Genomic DNA, 16201 nt, shown 5'->3' on the forward strand with positions numbered 1-16201 from the left:
TCGAAGACAATTAGCGAAATTTGAGTTTTGCAGAAAAAGAAACTGGAGAGTTCTCATTGAAACAAAAGGGAGGTAAATATTGTCTGAAAACTGAAAATCTTTGACCAATTTAGCAAAACTTAATTTTCGCTTATTGTCTTTGAAAACTATTTTCCTTAATAATCAATTTTCTACCTCATCGTTTTTCCTAATTTTTGGATATGTTCATTACTGTGACATGACAATTCAGTAGATACCATTGGTTTCACTTGAAATTCAATATTTCAATTTTCGAATTTCCCTACAATAACGAAGAATAACCCAGAAAACCCTCATTCAAAGTTAATCACCAAGGGTAGATAACGCTCATTCAAAGTTTTTTGACAAAGGAGATAATTTCGATGCATGAAAGATTAGTTTGGAAATAAATTTCTAAAAGCTGTACAACGCATGCGAATATGTAAAACAGATGTTAAACCGATGATGATGATGATGATGATGATGACTTTTCTTACCTCTAAATTATTTTTTTTTAAAAATGTGGTCTTGTCTATTGTTAAATCTTCCTTGACATTGTGATTGCCAGTTGGTCGTAAAATCCTCAAACCCAAATCAGGAGCATTCCACTTAATAGCATATTCAGCCAAAGCTTGCAAAGCAATCACCGTATTCTATAAAAAAGAAAAAAATTTTTATAAAATTGAAGAAAACTAAGTAAAACCTTCATTCTACAAGCATTCATCATCTTATTAAAACTGAGTGTATTAAAAAGGAGATTTAAATACTTTCTATTCGACAGTCTAAAAAGCTTCACAATCATCTTTCAACACCAGAGTGTTGTAGTGTCTTTTTAAGGCTCTTGAGTAAAAGTTTCTTAAAAATTCTTCATCGTCAGTGTTGTGGATGATATGAGTTCAGAGTTCCTTAATAATCCTTTGTCGCCTGTGTTGTGGTCCCGGAAGGGTTCAAAACAAAAACACAACTCGGTAATTAGGGGAAAGAAAATATATTGAACACAAAAGTAAGTGAATAATGAAGAATATTGGTATACGTCATTTCAACTGCAAGACTCAAGCATAACTGCTGTGAGACATATTCTCACGGTCTTTATAATGAGTAGAAGGGTTCATTATTATCTGTAAGGTTGACCACCGCAAGAGATATGATATTTTATGGATCGATTTCCAATATTTACTTCAACAGTACTCAATACGTAAGTAAGGCTAGGTAGTCAGTTATCATCATCATTATCAGGGTGAGCTCCTTGCCCGGACCAATGTGACTCTTCCTCTCCAAAGTTTCCTGTCTTCCATCAGCTGCCTCAGATCTTCAGGTTCACAATTGGCATTGTGTGCTATTTGCTGGATGTACATGGATCTAGGTTGTCCTTTGCTTGTGCATTCGTGCCATGGAGTCCATAGCAATACATCAATCACTAATTCATGCTTGCTCCTCAGACAGTGACCGGCAAGTTGTAGGCATTTCTCCCTAATGGTATTAGATATGGCAGGTAGGTTGCCATAAAGTTGCTGCTTCGTGGGATGATTTTGACAAGATATATTTTATACTGTTTGTAGCATACGGGTATATGTGCTGTCTAATTTTCTTTCCAATCTTTTGGTGAGTGTCCAGGCTGTAGCACCATAAACAAGGATAGACTCTACCACTGCCCCGAAGAACTGTCTTTTCAGTTTGTCAGTTAGCCATGAAAAAATGAAGTAAATATTGGAAATCGATCCATAAAATATCATATCTCTTGCGGTACTCAACCTTACAGATAATAATGAACCCTTCTAATGCTTTGGTCCATACTGAATGCAACCCATCTAATGTGGCCTATGCTTTTGAGATGTGAATTTCGATATCTCTCTCTGTTGAAACTATGTTGCTGCCCATATACGTAAACTCAGCGACTTCTTTCAGTGTTGTTCCAACCAGAGCCCTGATCTCTCCTTCCACATTGAAAGTCATAAACTTTGTCTTATCCGCATTAATGTGGAGACCAATGTCATTTGCAGACTTTTCTAGCTTGAAAATTCAGTTATGAAAATATATATGACAATTAGATTACGTAGAAATTTTTGTGCTTCATCTCTGTAAGGACTCATCAGGCTAAAATGCATGGAATTCATGTTATCAGACGTTTTTATACATACACACTGTATTTTATTTAGCTAGCTGACCAATCAGAGTGTTATTCTCGTCCATAGGTTAATGTCTTCATTAGCTAACGACAGGGCTTCTTTCAGACAAAGGTTTGGCTGACTTTTATTTCCTCCACCTTTGTTGTTTTCTGAAAATGGGGTGACTCACCCTGTTTTGTGAATATATCAAATTAATAGGTGACTGTGTGCTTGGAGGAATTTTTCTTCTTTTTATTTCAGGTGTTATATTAGTTTAGTTATTTATTTAATACGAATTAGTTTTATAATTTTTGCAAAATTATATATAGGCAATGGAACACCAATAGTTATAAGATTAAAACTAGAAGAAAAAGAAATATAATCTAGTATACACCACCCTATAATTAGATGCTAACATTTCTACATCTCATTAAGTTGAAATTTGACCTCTTGATAGACAAATTTCTGACCGAAAACCTATTAAAAAGATTTTCCTAAATCTCAATACCCCTTATGTTAAATTTCAAGTCTGTAGACTGAAAATTGACAAAGTTGTTTGGTAGAGAACTGTACACACACACACACAGACAATTTTACTTTTATAGATATATAGATTGCATCTTCAGTGATCAGGAGATCCTATTTATTAAAAAGGAGGATAGAAGGCGATAACATACTACAAACATTGAATTAACGTCTTTATATACTAATTTAATATGTTTTTAATATCGTTAGTATGTTACCACTAGGGCTAGGACAACAGCATATTCTTTTCCTTGTTTTGATTCTCAGGTATATTCATTGATATCTTATATGCTTTTTATGTAGAGTAATGCAATTCTCGGTTGATTAACTGTGTCTAACTCTGTCAAATATATACTCGAGAGTAAAAACAATGAAAAGAATATTCTGTTGTCCTAGCCTTAGTTATGGCCTTCTATCCTCCTTTTTAATAAATAGAATCTCTCAATCGAATAATTTATAATCTGGAAACCGTGAGACATGTATCTACGTACGTTAAAGGTACTACGTTATTAATATATAGATTGTTTCATTTGTGCGTGTTGTTCACATACCTGTGTGGAGCTGAACATACCATTCTTGTCCTTCTGTTCAATCAACCAGTTGAAAATTGAGAAAGCGATTGTGATATCATCATACTGAAGTTGAGTTAGCAAGGCATAGGATGCGACCAGCACTGATTCCGACTTTGACATCCTTAAAGAATTTTGTTCCTTCCACGCTGGGAAATCTGAAAGAGTCAAACACAAGCACTACACCAGACTCACTCTATCAGCAAATAGCAAACTTATGAATCGTATAAGCATGAAGATACAGTAAGGGAATCCTGTAGTTAAAAATAGATAGAAAATGAAAAACTCTAAGTAATATCACATAGGATTAGCGAATCTCTCAATGGAGGCTGCTCTTGAAATATCAAAGGCTTTTACTAGTGTATGACACAAATGTGACCCAGCCAGCCACAGTGGAATGAAATTACTCTGGAAGAAGGGGTTACAGAGAGCTAAATTAGAGCTATGGTTGGAAATTGCTCCCAAAAGGGGGCCAGCGAAAGAGGAATTAGAGCCTTTTTATTTTAATGGAAGGTCCGGGAAAACAGCAGATCACCCTGCCAGTGGAAAGAGAGATGGCATGATTGCCGATGCAAACTCCTGACAAATCTCCCCCTTAAGTAAGACACTCTATTAAAACCCCCAATACTAATGATTACTACAATACTATCTCATTGATTACTGTACACGCAATAACCCTTATCCCTGAGTGGCCTTCGGGCCTTGATAAGTGGTGACCCCTATGTAAAAAAAAAAAAAATACATTTTTCTTGTAACAGAAAAAACATAATAATGAAACAATAAACTATGAAGTTTATTTTTTGGAGATTGAGTTTTGACCCAGGGGTCAAAGACAGGTTTCCCAGGTCCTGAGAAAATCATCGATGAGAACGCTGTTTTGTGGAAAATTACCTAATTTGGATGTGGGGGAGAGGTAGCTGATTATATAATCGAGACGAACCAAGGTGTGACTGATTGGATGAAGATTGGTTAGTTGGGACCTCAGGCATGCTCTGACTCACACCAACCCTATATACATAAACCGGTGCAAAGCAAGAAAAAATGAGTTTGCAGTAAGTTCTGAAGTGAGTCTGGAGTGAGTTTGAACATGGGGGGGGAAGTGTCCACCGCATTCGCACCCCACCGTTCGAGAAGCACTCATCCTTCAACTGATTGAAAGCAATAAATCAGTTGTCGAAAACCAGAGTAAGGCCCCGTTCATCGACTATCGTAACTACCAGAATACCAAAAAAAGAAACTTGCAATCAACATTTTATTTCTTTTATTTTTGATTCTCCTGTGAAAAACTGTACATACTTATTATTTTATTTTTATCTTCTGTGAATAATTAATTTCATACGAAAACTACAACCAGAGTCAATGTTGTTTATTGTTGCTAAAACTTACAAGTAAACAAAGAAGATAGAAGTGATCATCAATTGCTGCATCCAACATCATATCAACGCTGTTTTCGTGAAAGTGTTGCAGAACTGTATTGCAGGACCTTGGGGATGTTTGAGCGAAACCACCTCAGACTGCAGTTGTAACTGTGTGAACACTGCGGTCTTTTTCGTCTTTCATCTTAACCATGGGGGGTCGGATCATCACCAAACATTATACAAAGGCTTACTTCACAAGATAGCCAGCTACAGAATAGTTGGAAATGTCCTCTTAGTTATCTCTCTGATTGACTTATAAGAAATCAGAAGCACATAGTATGGACACAGGCATCCCTTAGGGGTCAATCCTGGACCCAACTCTCTTCCTGATCTTCATCAATGATTTCCCACATCACATTCTTAGATCATTTGTAGACGTTTATGCAGATGACACCACAATCTATGGCAACACTTCAAAGGCCAGCAATGACCAAGATCTTTCTGATTCTCTCTCTTCTGATCTTGAACACATCGTGCAATGTGAAAAAAGATGGTTAATTTTAATGCAGCTAAAACTAAGCTTCTTTCTTTTCATCATAATCCTTTTGACCCCTATCAGGCCCCAATTGAAATGAATGGCTCTCGTCTTGGGGAAGCACCATGTCTTGATAAGCTTCTGGGACTGGCCTTCACTTCTGATCTGCAATGGAACACATACATCAAATCTGTTGTATAGGTTGCTGGAAAAATGGTTGGATCATTCTACCACTCCAGTAGATATGGTACTTCACTACCAATGCAATTCTCTATCTGGATTAGAGCCAAGTATGCCCTAAAATAGAAGCTGCTCGGTGTACCCTATCCAGCCTTGATAGCATTCAAAACTGGCTTCGAAACCTAGTAGGTGATGACCTTTTCTTTTCCCTGCAACTTCTTTCTCACAGAAGAGATGTTGCAAGTCTGTCTCTGCTCTATCATTATTTTCATGGTAGATGTTCATCTGAGCTCCAATCTATGCTGGACTTTCACAAAAAGAAAAAAAAAACGCTGCAACCACTGTCAACAATTTCCCCTCTCTCTATCTGGGCCTAAATCTAAACACAGATTCCATAAAAAAAGCTTCTTTCCTAGAACTTCCCGCCTGTGGAGCAGTGTTCCGCTGGCCTGTTTCCTGGTTTAATACAGCATGGTAGCCTTCAAATCCAATGTAAACAAATTTTTGTTGAACCGTCCCCATAAATAATCAAATTCTACCCAATTTACACTATTAACGATTACTACACTACTACCTTACATTATTTAACCCCTATCCTCGAGTGACCTTCAGGCCTTGATAAGTGGTGACTCCCTTGTAAAAAAAATAGGACTTGGGTGCCATCAACTAGAATTGAAACCAAAACATTTAGCACTCGAGCCTTAGTCGTTACTGCTTAAGTTATCATCGGACAGATAAAAAATAGTTAAAAATGAACCAACTTTAATGTATAAATGTATATTTGCACATGCGTAGGAGAACAGTCGACTTGTGCTTGCCAAGTTCCAATTATTTTCAATTTTGACACCTTAGAAACTATTTTTACTGACTTTAGTAAAAATAGTTTCTAAGGGGTAAAAATTGGAAATAATTGGAGCTTGCCAAGCGTAAGTCGACTTAAAGTGTTCTTGTATGAATGCGCAAATATACATTTATACATTAAAGTTGGTTTATATATATATATATTAAATAAGGGTCCACAAAAAAATGCAATTATTTTACCTGCTTTGCGCTGCGACTTTGTGTCTGGGAAGAGAAGCACTTTGAAAAAAATGCAGACAGACACAGAGACATAACGTGTTTCATATATATATATATATATATATATATATATATATATATATATATATATATATATATATATGTGTGTGTGTGTGTTTTTATGTATGTATATATATATATATATATTTAAGTTAGATTTAATTTTTACAGCATCGTTTCGTAGATGAAAGTAAAGAATAGATAACATCCCTCCCTATGTTAAGAATGGGTTTCTAAATAATAACGTTATTAATTCAGCACGGTACCTTCTCTGCATAAACATATTTTTTTATCATACAATAAACAGAAAATATGTGAGATTTTGTTTTTCTTACTAGTAAACAATGAATTCCAGGCAGATAAGCGCTTGTCACTTATGGTCAAAGTAAGAGCATAAGTCGTGATGGCCAACGTTAACGCATCGTTTATGTCGTTGACATTCTTCTCCAAATATTTCATTGATAAAGTGATTCGCTCCTCATTCGTATAGATCTACAGAAAATAAACAAAAAAAAAATTCAAAAAATATTTAATTCAAAACAAATGGAAAAATTAAGTTTCTCAAGTTTTTGAGATGACGATTGGATTTTTCATATCATTTGGATTTTTCAAACTTCTCGTGTAGTTGTTAAAGTACGGATAAAAATCAGCTGTAAAAGTGACAATTTTTTTCTGAAGGTTCAATTTTCAACCAAAAATATAATTGCGAATTACTTAGGACTTCTACACTGTCATGGCTGACAGAACGAGAACATGCTACCCTTGTGTATTAAATAAAGGTAAGTTGCGTAGCAGTATAGCAATGTATGCTCATTCTTCACCTAGCTCACTTTCGTCCGTCTAAAGCAGTTGCAAATTGGTAATCTCTTCCTTCACTTTGTACCACAGCACAACTCGACTACAAAAGTTAGAAAAGAAACTCATACGCCCAATTGCTAAGATCGCTCAGTATATACACTTGACAAAACCTGGATGGGAGATAAGGCTAGAAACCCAAATCAACAAACATAAAAAAGAAAACAAAACAATAAACAGGAAGAAAGTGAATGTGGAGAAAATTAAAGTGTGACCAGCAGGAAAGGCTAAACAAGAAACACGAAGATCTGAACTAAAAAGTAGTAGCAAAAGAAGGGAGACTGAGACGATATAGATACAAATCTGAACAATGCAAGCAAAACATTTGAAAACAAAGCCAATTCTACCAAAACGTGAACGGAGAAAAAACAAAAACGGAATGACCAAACCCAACAGAAATAAAACTCTATTTGAGTAAGATATGGGAAGAACGACAGGAACACAACAGAAATGCCGAATGGCTGAAAGAGATGAAAGAAGAATTACAACAAATCGATGGAACAGTGAATGAAATCAGCAAGGAAACCCTATAAAAAAACCATAGGAAAAATGGCAAGCTGGAGAGCACCAGGATACGACGGGATACATGCATACTGGTTAAAAAATTCACAACATTACATGAAAGACTAGCCCAAATTATGAGATGTATACAGGAAACAAACGTGCCAGATTGGATAATAAAAGGCAGAACCACAGTGATACAGAAGGACACAGAGAAACGAACCACCCCCAGCAACTATACGCCTATCACATGCTTACCCACTGTGTGGAAAATACTAACAGCACAACTGAGGGAACAAATCTACCACTCCTTGAAAAATTTTTTCCTGAGGAACAGAAAGGATGCAAGAAAAGAAAATGAGGAATACATAGATCAAAAGATCCTAAAGGAGGCCAAAAGAAGAAGAAAGAATATAGCCATGGCATGGATCGACTACAAAATGTTGTACAACAGAATCCTCCAAGCATGGATAATAGAATGCTTAAAAATGTATAAAATCCTAAGCAGGATCATCAACGTGATAAAAAATGCAATGAGAACATAGAGACTGGAATTGACAGCTGATGGACAACACATAACAGAAATTAACATACAAAGAGGCATCTTTCAAGGAGACTCACTATCACTATTGCTGTTCATCATAGCCATGATGCCCCTGAACAATATACTGAGAAAGTGTCAAACTGGATACAAGTTCTCTAATACAGAAGAAAAAATGAACCACCTAATGTACATGGACGACCTGAAACTTTTTGCAATGACCAAAAAGGAACTAAAGACACTAATAAACACTACCAGGATCTTTAACCAAGATATCCAAATAGAGTTTGGTATGGAAAAGTGCTCACTACTAGTTATAAGAAAGGGAAAACTGGAGACAACAGAAGGCATAGTACTACCAAACCAAATGGAGATGAGGGCGCTAGGGGAACAATATGCTTATAAATACTTGGAAGTTCTGGAAGCAGACACTATCAAAGCCACAGAAATGAAAGAGAGAATTGGAAAGGAATAGCTCAGGAGAATAAGAAAACTTCTAGAAACTAAATTATATAGCACAAACTTAATAAAATAAATACATGGGCAGTATAAGACGAGAAAAGAAAAATGGAAAGAAAAACAACTACATGGAAGATTTATAAGGATAACAAAAGATGAGAATGACGAAAACACTTGGACATGGATGCAAAAAGGACACATAAGCCGAGAAACTGAATCCCTAATAACCACAGCACAAGATAACTCGATAAGAACCAGCCACATCAAAGCAAAGATCGAGAAAATACAAGAAAACAGTAAATGCAGACTCTGAGGACAAAGAGACGAAATGATAAACCATATAGTAAGTGAATGCAACAAACTGGCTCAAAACGAATACAAGAACAGACACGACTAAGTGGGAAGGGCAGTACACTGGGAATTATGCAAACAACTGCATCTTGAACGCACAGATAAGTAGTACAAACACAAGCCGGCAAGAGTACTTAAAAACGGGAATCACAAAATCCTATGGGCATGGACATACAAACTGATAAGCCCATCCAAGCAAGAAGATCGGATGTCGTAATAATTAACAAGAAAGAAAAGTCCTGTTAAATCGTAGACTTTGCTGTTCCAGCTGACTACAGGGTGAATATCAAAGAAAAGGAGAAACGCAGCAAATACACAGAGCTAGCCAGAGAGCTAAAAGGGATATGGATGATGAAAAATATCAAAATAATGTCTATAATAGTAGGAGTACTAGGAACAATCCCAAAAAACTTTGAAAAAAGAATGGGAGAAATTGGAATCAGAGGAATGACTGGAAAAATACAACGAATAACAATAATGAAAACAGCTGAAATATTAAGGAAAACCCTTGAATGTGGAGACTAATATACATGAGCCACATGCACGGGCCAGACAAACTGCTGCAGAAGCAAAACATGAAGCGCTACATGAAACCAAGAACATTGAAGCTGCATATCTATAAGTTCTATAACCTCACCCCATTCCCTCATTACGACATCACTGTCCCCCACTCCCCCAAAGTTGGACCAAATAGCCGAGTAGAGTCAAGGAGGAAGGAAATACTGAGGAGAGAGCACTGACCAGACCTCTGCTAGACAAGTGCGAAAAGAACTGGGACCTTGAGGAGGCTTATTGCCACTAAAATCCAGCGAAGACCAATAGCTGCTACCAATGAGAAGTCAATGGCAAGCAGCTGGTGCGATAATGCAAATTCATTTCCAAATGTTATCGAAAAAAGTGGAGAGCACTGGAAGTCTGGGGAGGCTTGTTGTCACTCAGCTTCCAGGGAACACCACAGGCTGTTTTCAAGGGGTGATCTTTGATGACCTGTGTGAAGGCTCCTTGTGAGCCAATAATAATAATAATAATAATAATAATAATAATAATAAGAAGAAGAAGAAGAAGAAGAAGGGAATACTCTGAAATCTTAAAGCGTGTAACTTTTTTTCTGATAATCTTGAATTACCTCTTTGGCATGAATTTGTCGGCATTCCATCAAGCTGATGAGGACGAATGCTGTCAGTTCCAAAGTAGATCTTCCACCCTAAAAAAAGGAAAAAGAAATGGATAAAAGTTAAAATTTATTTGGGTTAAGAAATAAAAAGGGGAGAGAGTCTACTAAGTATTACTAAACACAACAGGGACAAGTAGATAAAGTAGGAACTTTAGGAAAATAGAAATTTTAAACAATAAGTCATTTAAAAGCAGTCGGTCCGACACAAAACTAGTCTACAGGTGATATGAACATGTACTCTAGTGCACGTTTACTGCACAGGCCGTGATCGTCACACTCGTTGTGCAATGTGAAACAATGGAAGGTCTACTTGTTAAGTTAAAGATTTGTGGAGGAATGTTATGGAAATTAAAGGTGTCAGAGTGAATGTTATCAAGATTAAGGTGATGATCAATGCTTGTAGTGTTGGAAATCTCATCCAATAAAGAAGGTTCCCCTGCTCAGTTTGTGGAAATCCATTTACCCTGCTAGTTAAATATTAAAGTTCATGTTCGTTAATCCTCATTTAATCCTGAGCAACGTCGGGTCTCCCTGCTATACCAAATTGCAAGTTTGTAGATAAAAAGTTTGTTGTGTATATAGGTTGAGAAGTGTCCTCACACACACACACACTTTATTTAAATTTAAAAGTTCATCGTTGCACAAAAATTGCAGCAGAACTACTCGTAGGTCGAGAGGATAACCAGTGGGGAGGCATGTGCACTGAGGTGGGTCCTCGACTAGAGCAGGCAATCCATTGATTTGATTAAAAAATGGGTGATTTCACCGATTTCAATGATAAAAAAAGTATTGAAAGTGTGGAAATTTTGTTGATCCTTATTCGATCCTGGGTAACGTCGGGTCTCCTTGCTAGTTAGATTTAAATTTAAAAAGTTCATAGTCGCACAAAAATTGCAGCGGAATTACCTGTAGGTCGAGAAGATAAACAGTTTGTGTTTTACTTTCCTCAAAAGAAGAAAGTTTCCTTGCTCACTTTGTGAAAAAAAAAAAAGGGTCGGATGCAACTTGGTTTTCTGTCTTACTTGTTAGCATTGGGTACACAAAAAAAAAAAAGGGTCGGATGCAACTTGGTTTTCTGTCTTACTTGTTAGCATTGGGTACACAAAAAAAAAAAAGGGTCGGATGCAACTTGGTTTTCTGTCTTACTTGTTAGCATTGGGTACACAAAAAAAAAAAGGGTCGGATGCAACTTGGTTTTCTGTCTTACTTGTTAGCATTGGATACACAAAAAAAAAAAAGGGTCGGATGCAACTTGGTTTTCTGTCTTACTTGTTAGCATTGGATACACACAAAAAAAAAAGGGTCGGATGCAACTTGGTTTTCTGTCTTACTTGTTAGCATTGGATACACAAAGAATAAAGGGAAAGTGCTTGTTGAGAAATGATGTTTTATGTGCAAGAAATGTAATGACGATGGATGAGAACTCAGATATGGAGAAAGTATATCTGGATGATGAAGTTGCTGAGTTTGTTGAGAAGTTTTTGCTGGAGCACAGGGTGGAGCAGATGCAGGGAAAGTATATCTGGATGGCAAAAATGCATTGAGAATGGTGGTGACTATGTAGAAAAATAAATTCTGGAGCATAAAAAGTCGCTGGTTTTAATGATACGACTCCCATTTTTGTAGTTCTTCAACATTTTAGTTTTTAAGGCCTTACTTTTGGAAGAACTCTCATAGACTCAAATGTGGAGAAAATATATTTTGATGGTAAAGCTATTGAGGTTGTTGAGAAGTTTTTTTTAATTTATTGATACTATTGAAATATAGGGAGGAGCAATTGCTAGTCTGGTGGCAAAAGTTGATAGAGTAAGTTCAAGGAACTCCTGTTATTACTAACAAGCAGAGCATCACCATTGTTGAACAAGGGAAGAGTCTACCAGGCATGTGTATGCAGTTTGATAATGTATGGAAGTGAAACCTGGATAGTGAGGGTTGAGGACATGCGTTGCATGGAGAGTAATTATATAATGAATGTGTAATGTGGATTTAAAAGGCAAGTTTACCTAATGACCTGAGAGAAAGACTGAATCTGAACAGTATACGTAAATGTCTGCAGAACAGCAGAATTTGATGGTATGGCCATGGTGAAAAAATCGACAAGAGTGGTTGGGTTAGTAGATGTAGACCAGTTGAAGTAACAGGATCAGTTGACAGAGGCAAGGGTCAATAAAAATATGGCAAAAAGTGATAGGTGTTGAGAGAAAGAGGGATAAATAAATATCTTGTTGGGGGAGGGATTAGTTTGGAAATTAATTTCCTTAAAGCTGTCCAAGACATGCCAGTAACTAAAATGGACGTTAAACCAATGATGACGATGATGATGATCTTCAAAGCTTACCATGATATCCGTGTGCTCATAGGACGTGTCCTCAAAATTGCCGTCCAGTTTTTGTTGTCTCAGTAACCAAAAGACCGACTGTCGTGTCAGCTCTTCATCAATTTCTTCAAATTCTGACGCTTGACAGAAAACTTTTAAAACAAACGCAGTCAGCCTGAAAACAGCAACAACGACAACGTTTACATTGTTCATAGGTTTATTGAAAAGAAAAGATAATAAAGGCTATCTCATTTTATTGGCAGTTAAAGTTAATACTGAACATTATTCTTTTCAATTTTAGATTACGATCATCATGATGAGTCGCATCTTCCGCTTGGTGCGGATTGCGAACCCATGTGACTTATTTTGGTTAAGTTGGTTGATGGACGCCCAACTGTTGAGAAATTATTAATAAAGTGATTTTTAACATGGGGAAATGGAGGGGGGAGGTGCTTTGTAAACTACGTTGTACTTTCACGCAACAAATTTAATAAATTATATATGGCTAAATATGGACCAATTAACATGATGAAAATTGTGATTAAAAAAATTGTCATGATTATGCTAGAGGAGAGAAAAAAATAATTAAGAAAATAAAAATTAAACCTGGAAAAAATTACATAGAAATCAAATTAAGTCCTAAGACTTTTTTTTCTCTCTCTTCCGCCATATTCATGACAATTTTTTTTTATCACAATTTTCCTCGATTTAGCTCTGTTGAGCAAGGAACAGAACCTTGTTAGCAAGCCTTTACTTTCATTTTTATTTTTTTAATCATCAGTGTTATTGGTCTATATTTAGCCATAATTAAATTTTGTACCCCAAAAAGAATTTTCAAATATATATATAATATATAATTTTTTAATTATTGGTTTGCATATTGTGCTAAATTCTATACTATGGCAGAAAATTTTCTTTTTCACTTTATTAATCCACGGTCCTAAAAACCGTTAGCAATAGACAGAGGCTGCTTAGCTAATTAGGGAATGCATAAAACTTAGGAATATCATGATAGTTAGACAATACAGAACTTTGAAAATATGACAGTGATACATGTTCATTCACAATTCTGAGGCAGCACATTCAGGATTGCAGAACACAGTGCAAAGGAGATCGCCGGTGTGATTATGCAGAAGGTTTAATGTGAATGTATATTGTTGCAGGTTTGATCTGTTCTGCCGCGGCACAAGGCGTATATTTAAGCATTGCAGTGAGGCAAGAACCATGAAATAATCTGTAGGTAATGGAAGCAACTGTTACATTCCGGTGAGCAGACAGCAGATCTAATCCAAGCAGATCATATACTCTATATATAATTGGGGTACAGAACATGTAACACTGAACTTAAAATGATAAAAAGGGGTCAGAATGACAGACATGATTGCTAAGGAAAAAATACGTTAATGTCATAATTCAATCGATAAAGACATGTGTTGCTGGGGTCCGAGAATAGAGAATATGCATTAACAATAGTATCAGTGAATATCACTTATATTTGCATTGGTTTGTTCTAAGAGTCTGCAATCAGACAGCACCTGATGGATATGACATCAGGATTTGTAAAAGCCATGCATAGCTGGCTAGCACATCTAATAGTTTTGAAGTCCCAGCCAGAAAGAGGATAATGTCTTGTCCTAAATTCTCCACACAGGTGCAATGAGCTTTTTTACTTTCGGACAAGAGGTTGGATTCTCTCTTGGCAAGAATAATTCAGGATGGGGGATAACTCTGGTTTCATTTAACGGAGATTACTCAGATACTTCTGTTATTGCATTAGCATAGATGGACGCTTTATTTAGCTTTTTTTTTTTTTGTTTTTGAATGTGTTTTTGAGATAAATGAAATGTACACACCAGACACTGGATTTGGTATCAGAATATGTTGAATAAGAACCATCATTTCTTTGGAAATATTTCTGTTTTTCAATTCCTGAAATTATAAAAGATTGCAGACAGTAATTTGTGATTAAAAAAAAAGAACGTAGAAATTGAATTAAAACTAAAAAAAAAAAAAAAAAAAAAAAATAGCTTCATAAACGGTAACAACAACAACAACAACAACAACAGCAACAGCAACAGCAACAGCAACAACAACAACAACAACAACAACAACAACATAAAGTCGGGTATGATTTTGAAAAGCAAGTGCACTAAAATAAGCACATTCTGCCCTAAAAAATGCTTCAGAAGCCCCATCATCATTCCCCGATGATGCTTAGCAATAAACAAGTCCCATTCTCAGATAGAAAGTAAAGCCTGGGAGGGTGAACTTCCTATGGCTGAACATAAATATGCCTCAACCCAACAGTAACGGGGAGTTGATGGTGGCTAAGTGGTTAACAATACATGAACTGACAAACCTAGTGTGCTGTTCGAATTCAAAATTCTAACTAGAAAGATATCAGGGGAAAAGAGTGCCAACAATAATCATCTGATTTCATATGAAACAAATGATGCTCAACAACAATGAAGACGACCTCTTAAGTCTAATCCTTCCTCACTAAGGTAGGATCAGTGGCAATTTTGGAGTGTGTGAGCTACAAGTGTCGCATGTTGAGATTGTGTGTGTGTCCCCCCTCCCCACACACACACATGCAGGCGGTCGGCAGGGTAAAGTAACCGGCCGGTGAGAGCAGATCTGTCAAAACTGACCTCGCTGGAGATGAACAGATTAAGTAGTTGTCCTCACAGCTGCCGGGGTTAAACACTTGCAAGAGAACAGGTTGATAAAAACAAGTGAAACTACAGAGAGAAGAGAGTCAAAGAGCGACAATGAACCATGAGTTAAGTTGCTGTATTGTGTCACTGAAATCTGCCAACCTCCCACTCTCCCTTCCTGTCTACCGACTGAAGTGCACAGCACAGAGCAAAAAATAAATGAGTATTTTATATTTTTCTAACAAACAAATTTTTTTGTTGCGAGTTCTTTTCTTGGCTGACGAGAAACTGCTATTCGTTCAACCCAGCTACATCACACAAGGGCTCTGGTGAAAAACAAGTTGATATTAGGATCTGTCGTCCTCTACTCATCTCTTCCTATTCATGTGACAAGCAAAAGTGTGTCAGGCATATATATATATATATATATATATATATATACTCGGGTTTTTTTATATTCAAAAGTAATGGACTAATGAATTCAACGAGGTTGTTAGATAGTGCTCAATAAAAAGAGCTGATAATACTTGTTTATTGTTATATAAACATGCTCACATCCCGCTGCTACAAATAGCCACTTGTTTCAATCAAACAACAGATATCATCAGGCAGCGACTTGACTATTCAAAAGTTCAATGAATAATAGGTTATTCATTGAACTTTTGAATAGTCAAGTCGCTGCCTGATGATATCTGTTGTTTGATTGAAACAAGTGGCTATTTGTAGCAGCGGGATGTGAGCATGTTTATATAACAATAAACAAGTATATATATATATATATATATATATATATATATATATATATATATATATATATATATATATATATATATATATTACATGTATTGTGTTTTTACTTGTATTAGTATGGTAAGGTGGAGAATTCGTATTGTTATACTTTGGAAAATACCCTTCGTCAGACATATGCTCAACTTTCAAATTATTATAGCATTTGTAAAATTAGCAAAATTAGAAAATTACTGTTTTTGCTTTAAAT

The 16201-nt window shown here is 36.1% G+C and overlaps 1 protein-coding gene across 1 annotated transcript in view; it reads right to left on the reverse strand.

The window, feature by feature from the left end:
* The window catches only part of LOC145248271 (complement C3-like), a 233059-nt gene that overhangs the window by 36931 nt on the left and 179927 nt on the right, over positions 1-16201 (reverse strand). The window contains exons 22-27 of the mRNA XM_080110142.1: positions 14401-14476; positions 12569-12722; positions 10183-10260; positions 6685-6841; positions 3179-3354; positions 495-650 (exon numbers count right to left, since the gene is read on the reverse strand). Coding sequence (XP_079966268.1) covers positions 495-650; positions 3179-3354; positions 6685-6841; positions 10183-10260; positions 12569-12722; positions 14401-14476 — 797 coding nt within the window. The remainder of the gene's footprint in view (positions 1-494; positions 651-3178; positions 3355-6684; positions 6842-10182; positions 10261-12568; positions 12723-14400; positions 14477-16201) is intronic.

Source organism: Euprymna scolopes, chromosome 26 (genome assembly GCF_053919585.1).
Source record: "Euprymna scolopes isolate OS-2025 chromosome 26, ASM5391958v1, whole genome shotgun sequence".
Classification (NCBI taxonomy): Eukaryota; Metazoa; Mollusca; class Cephalopoda; order Sepiida; family Sepiolidae; genus Euprymna; species Euprymna scolopes.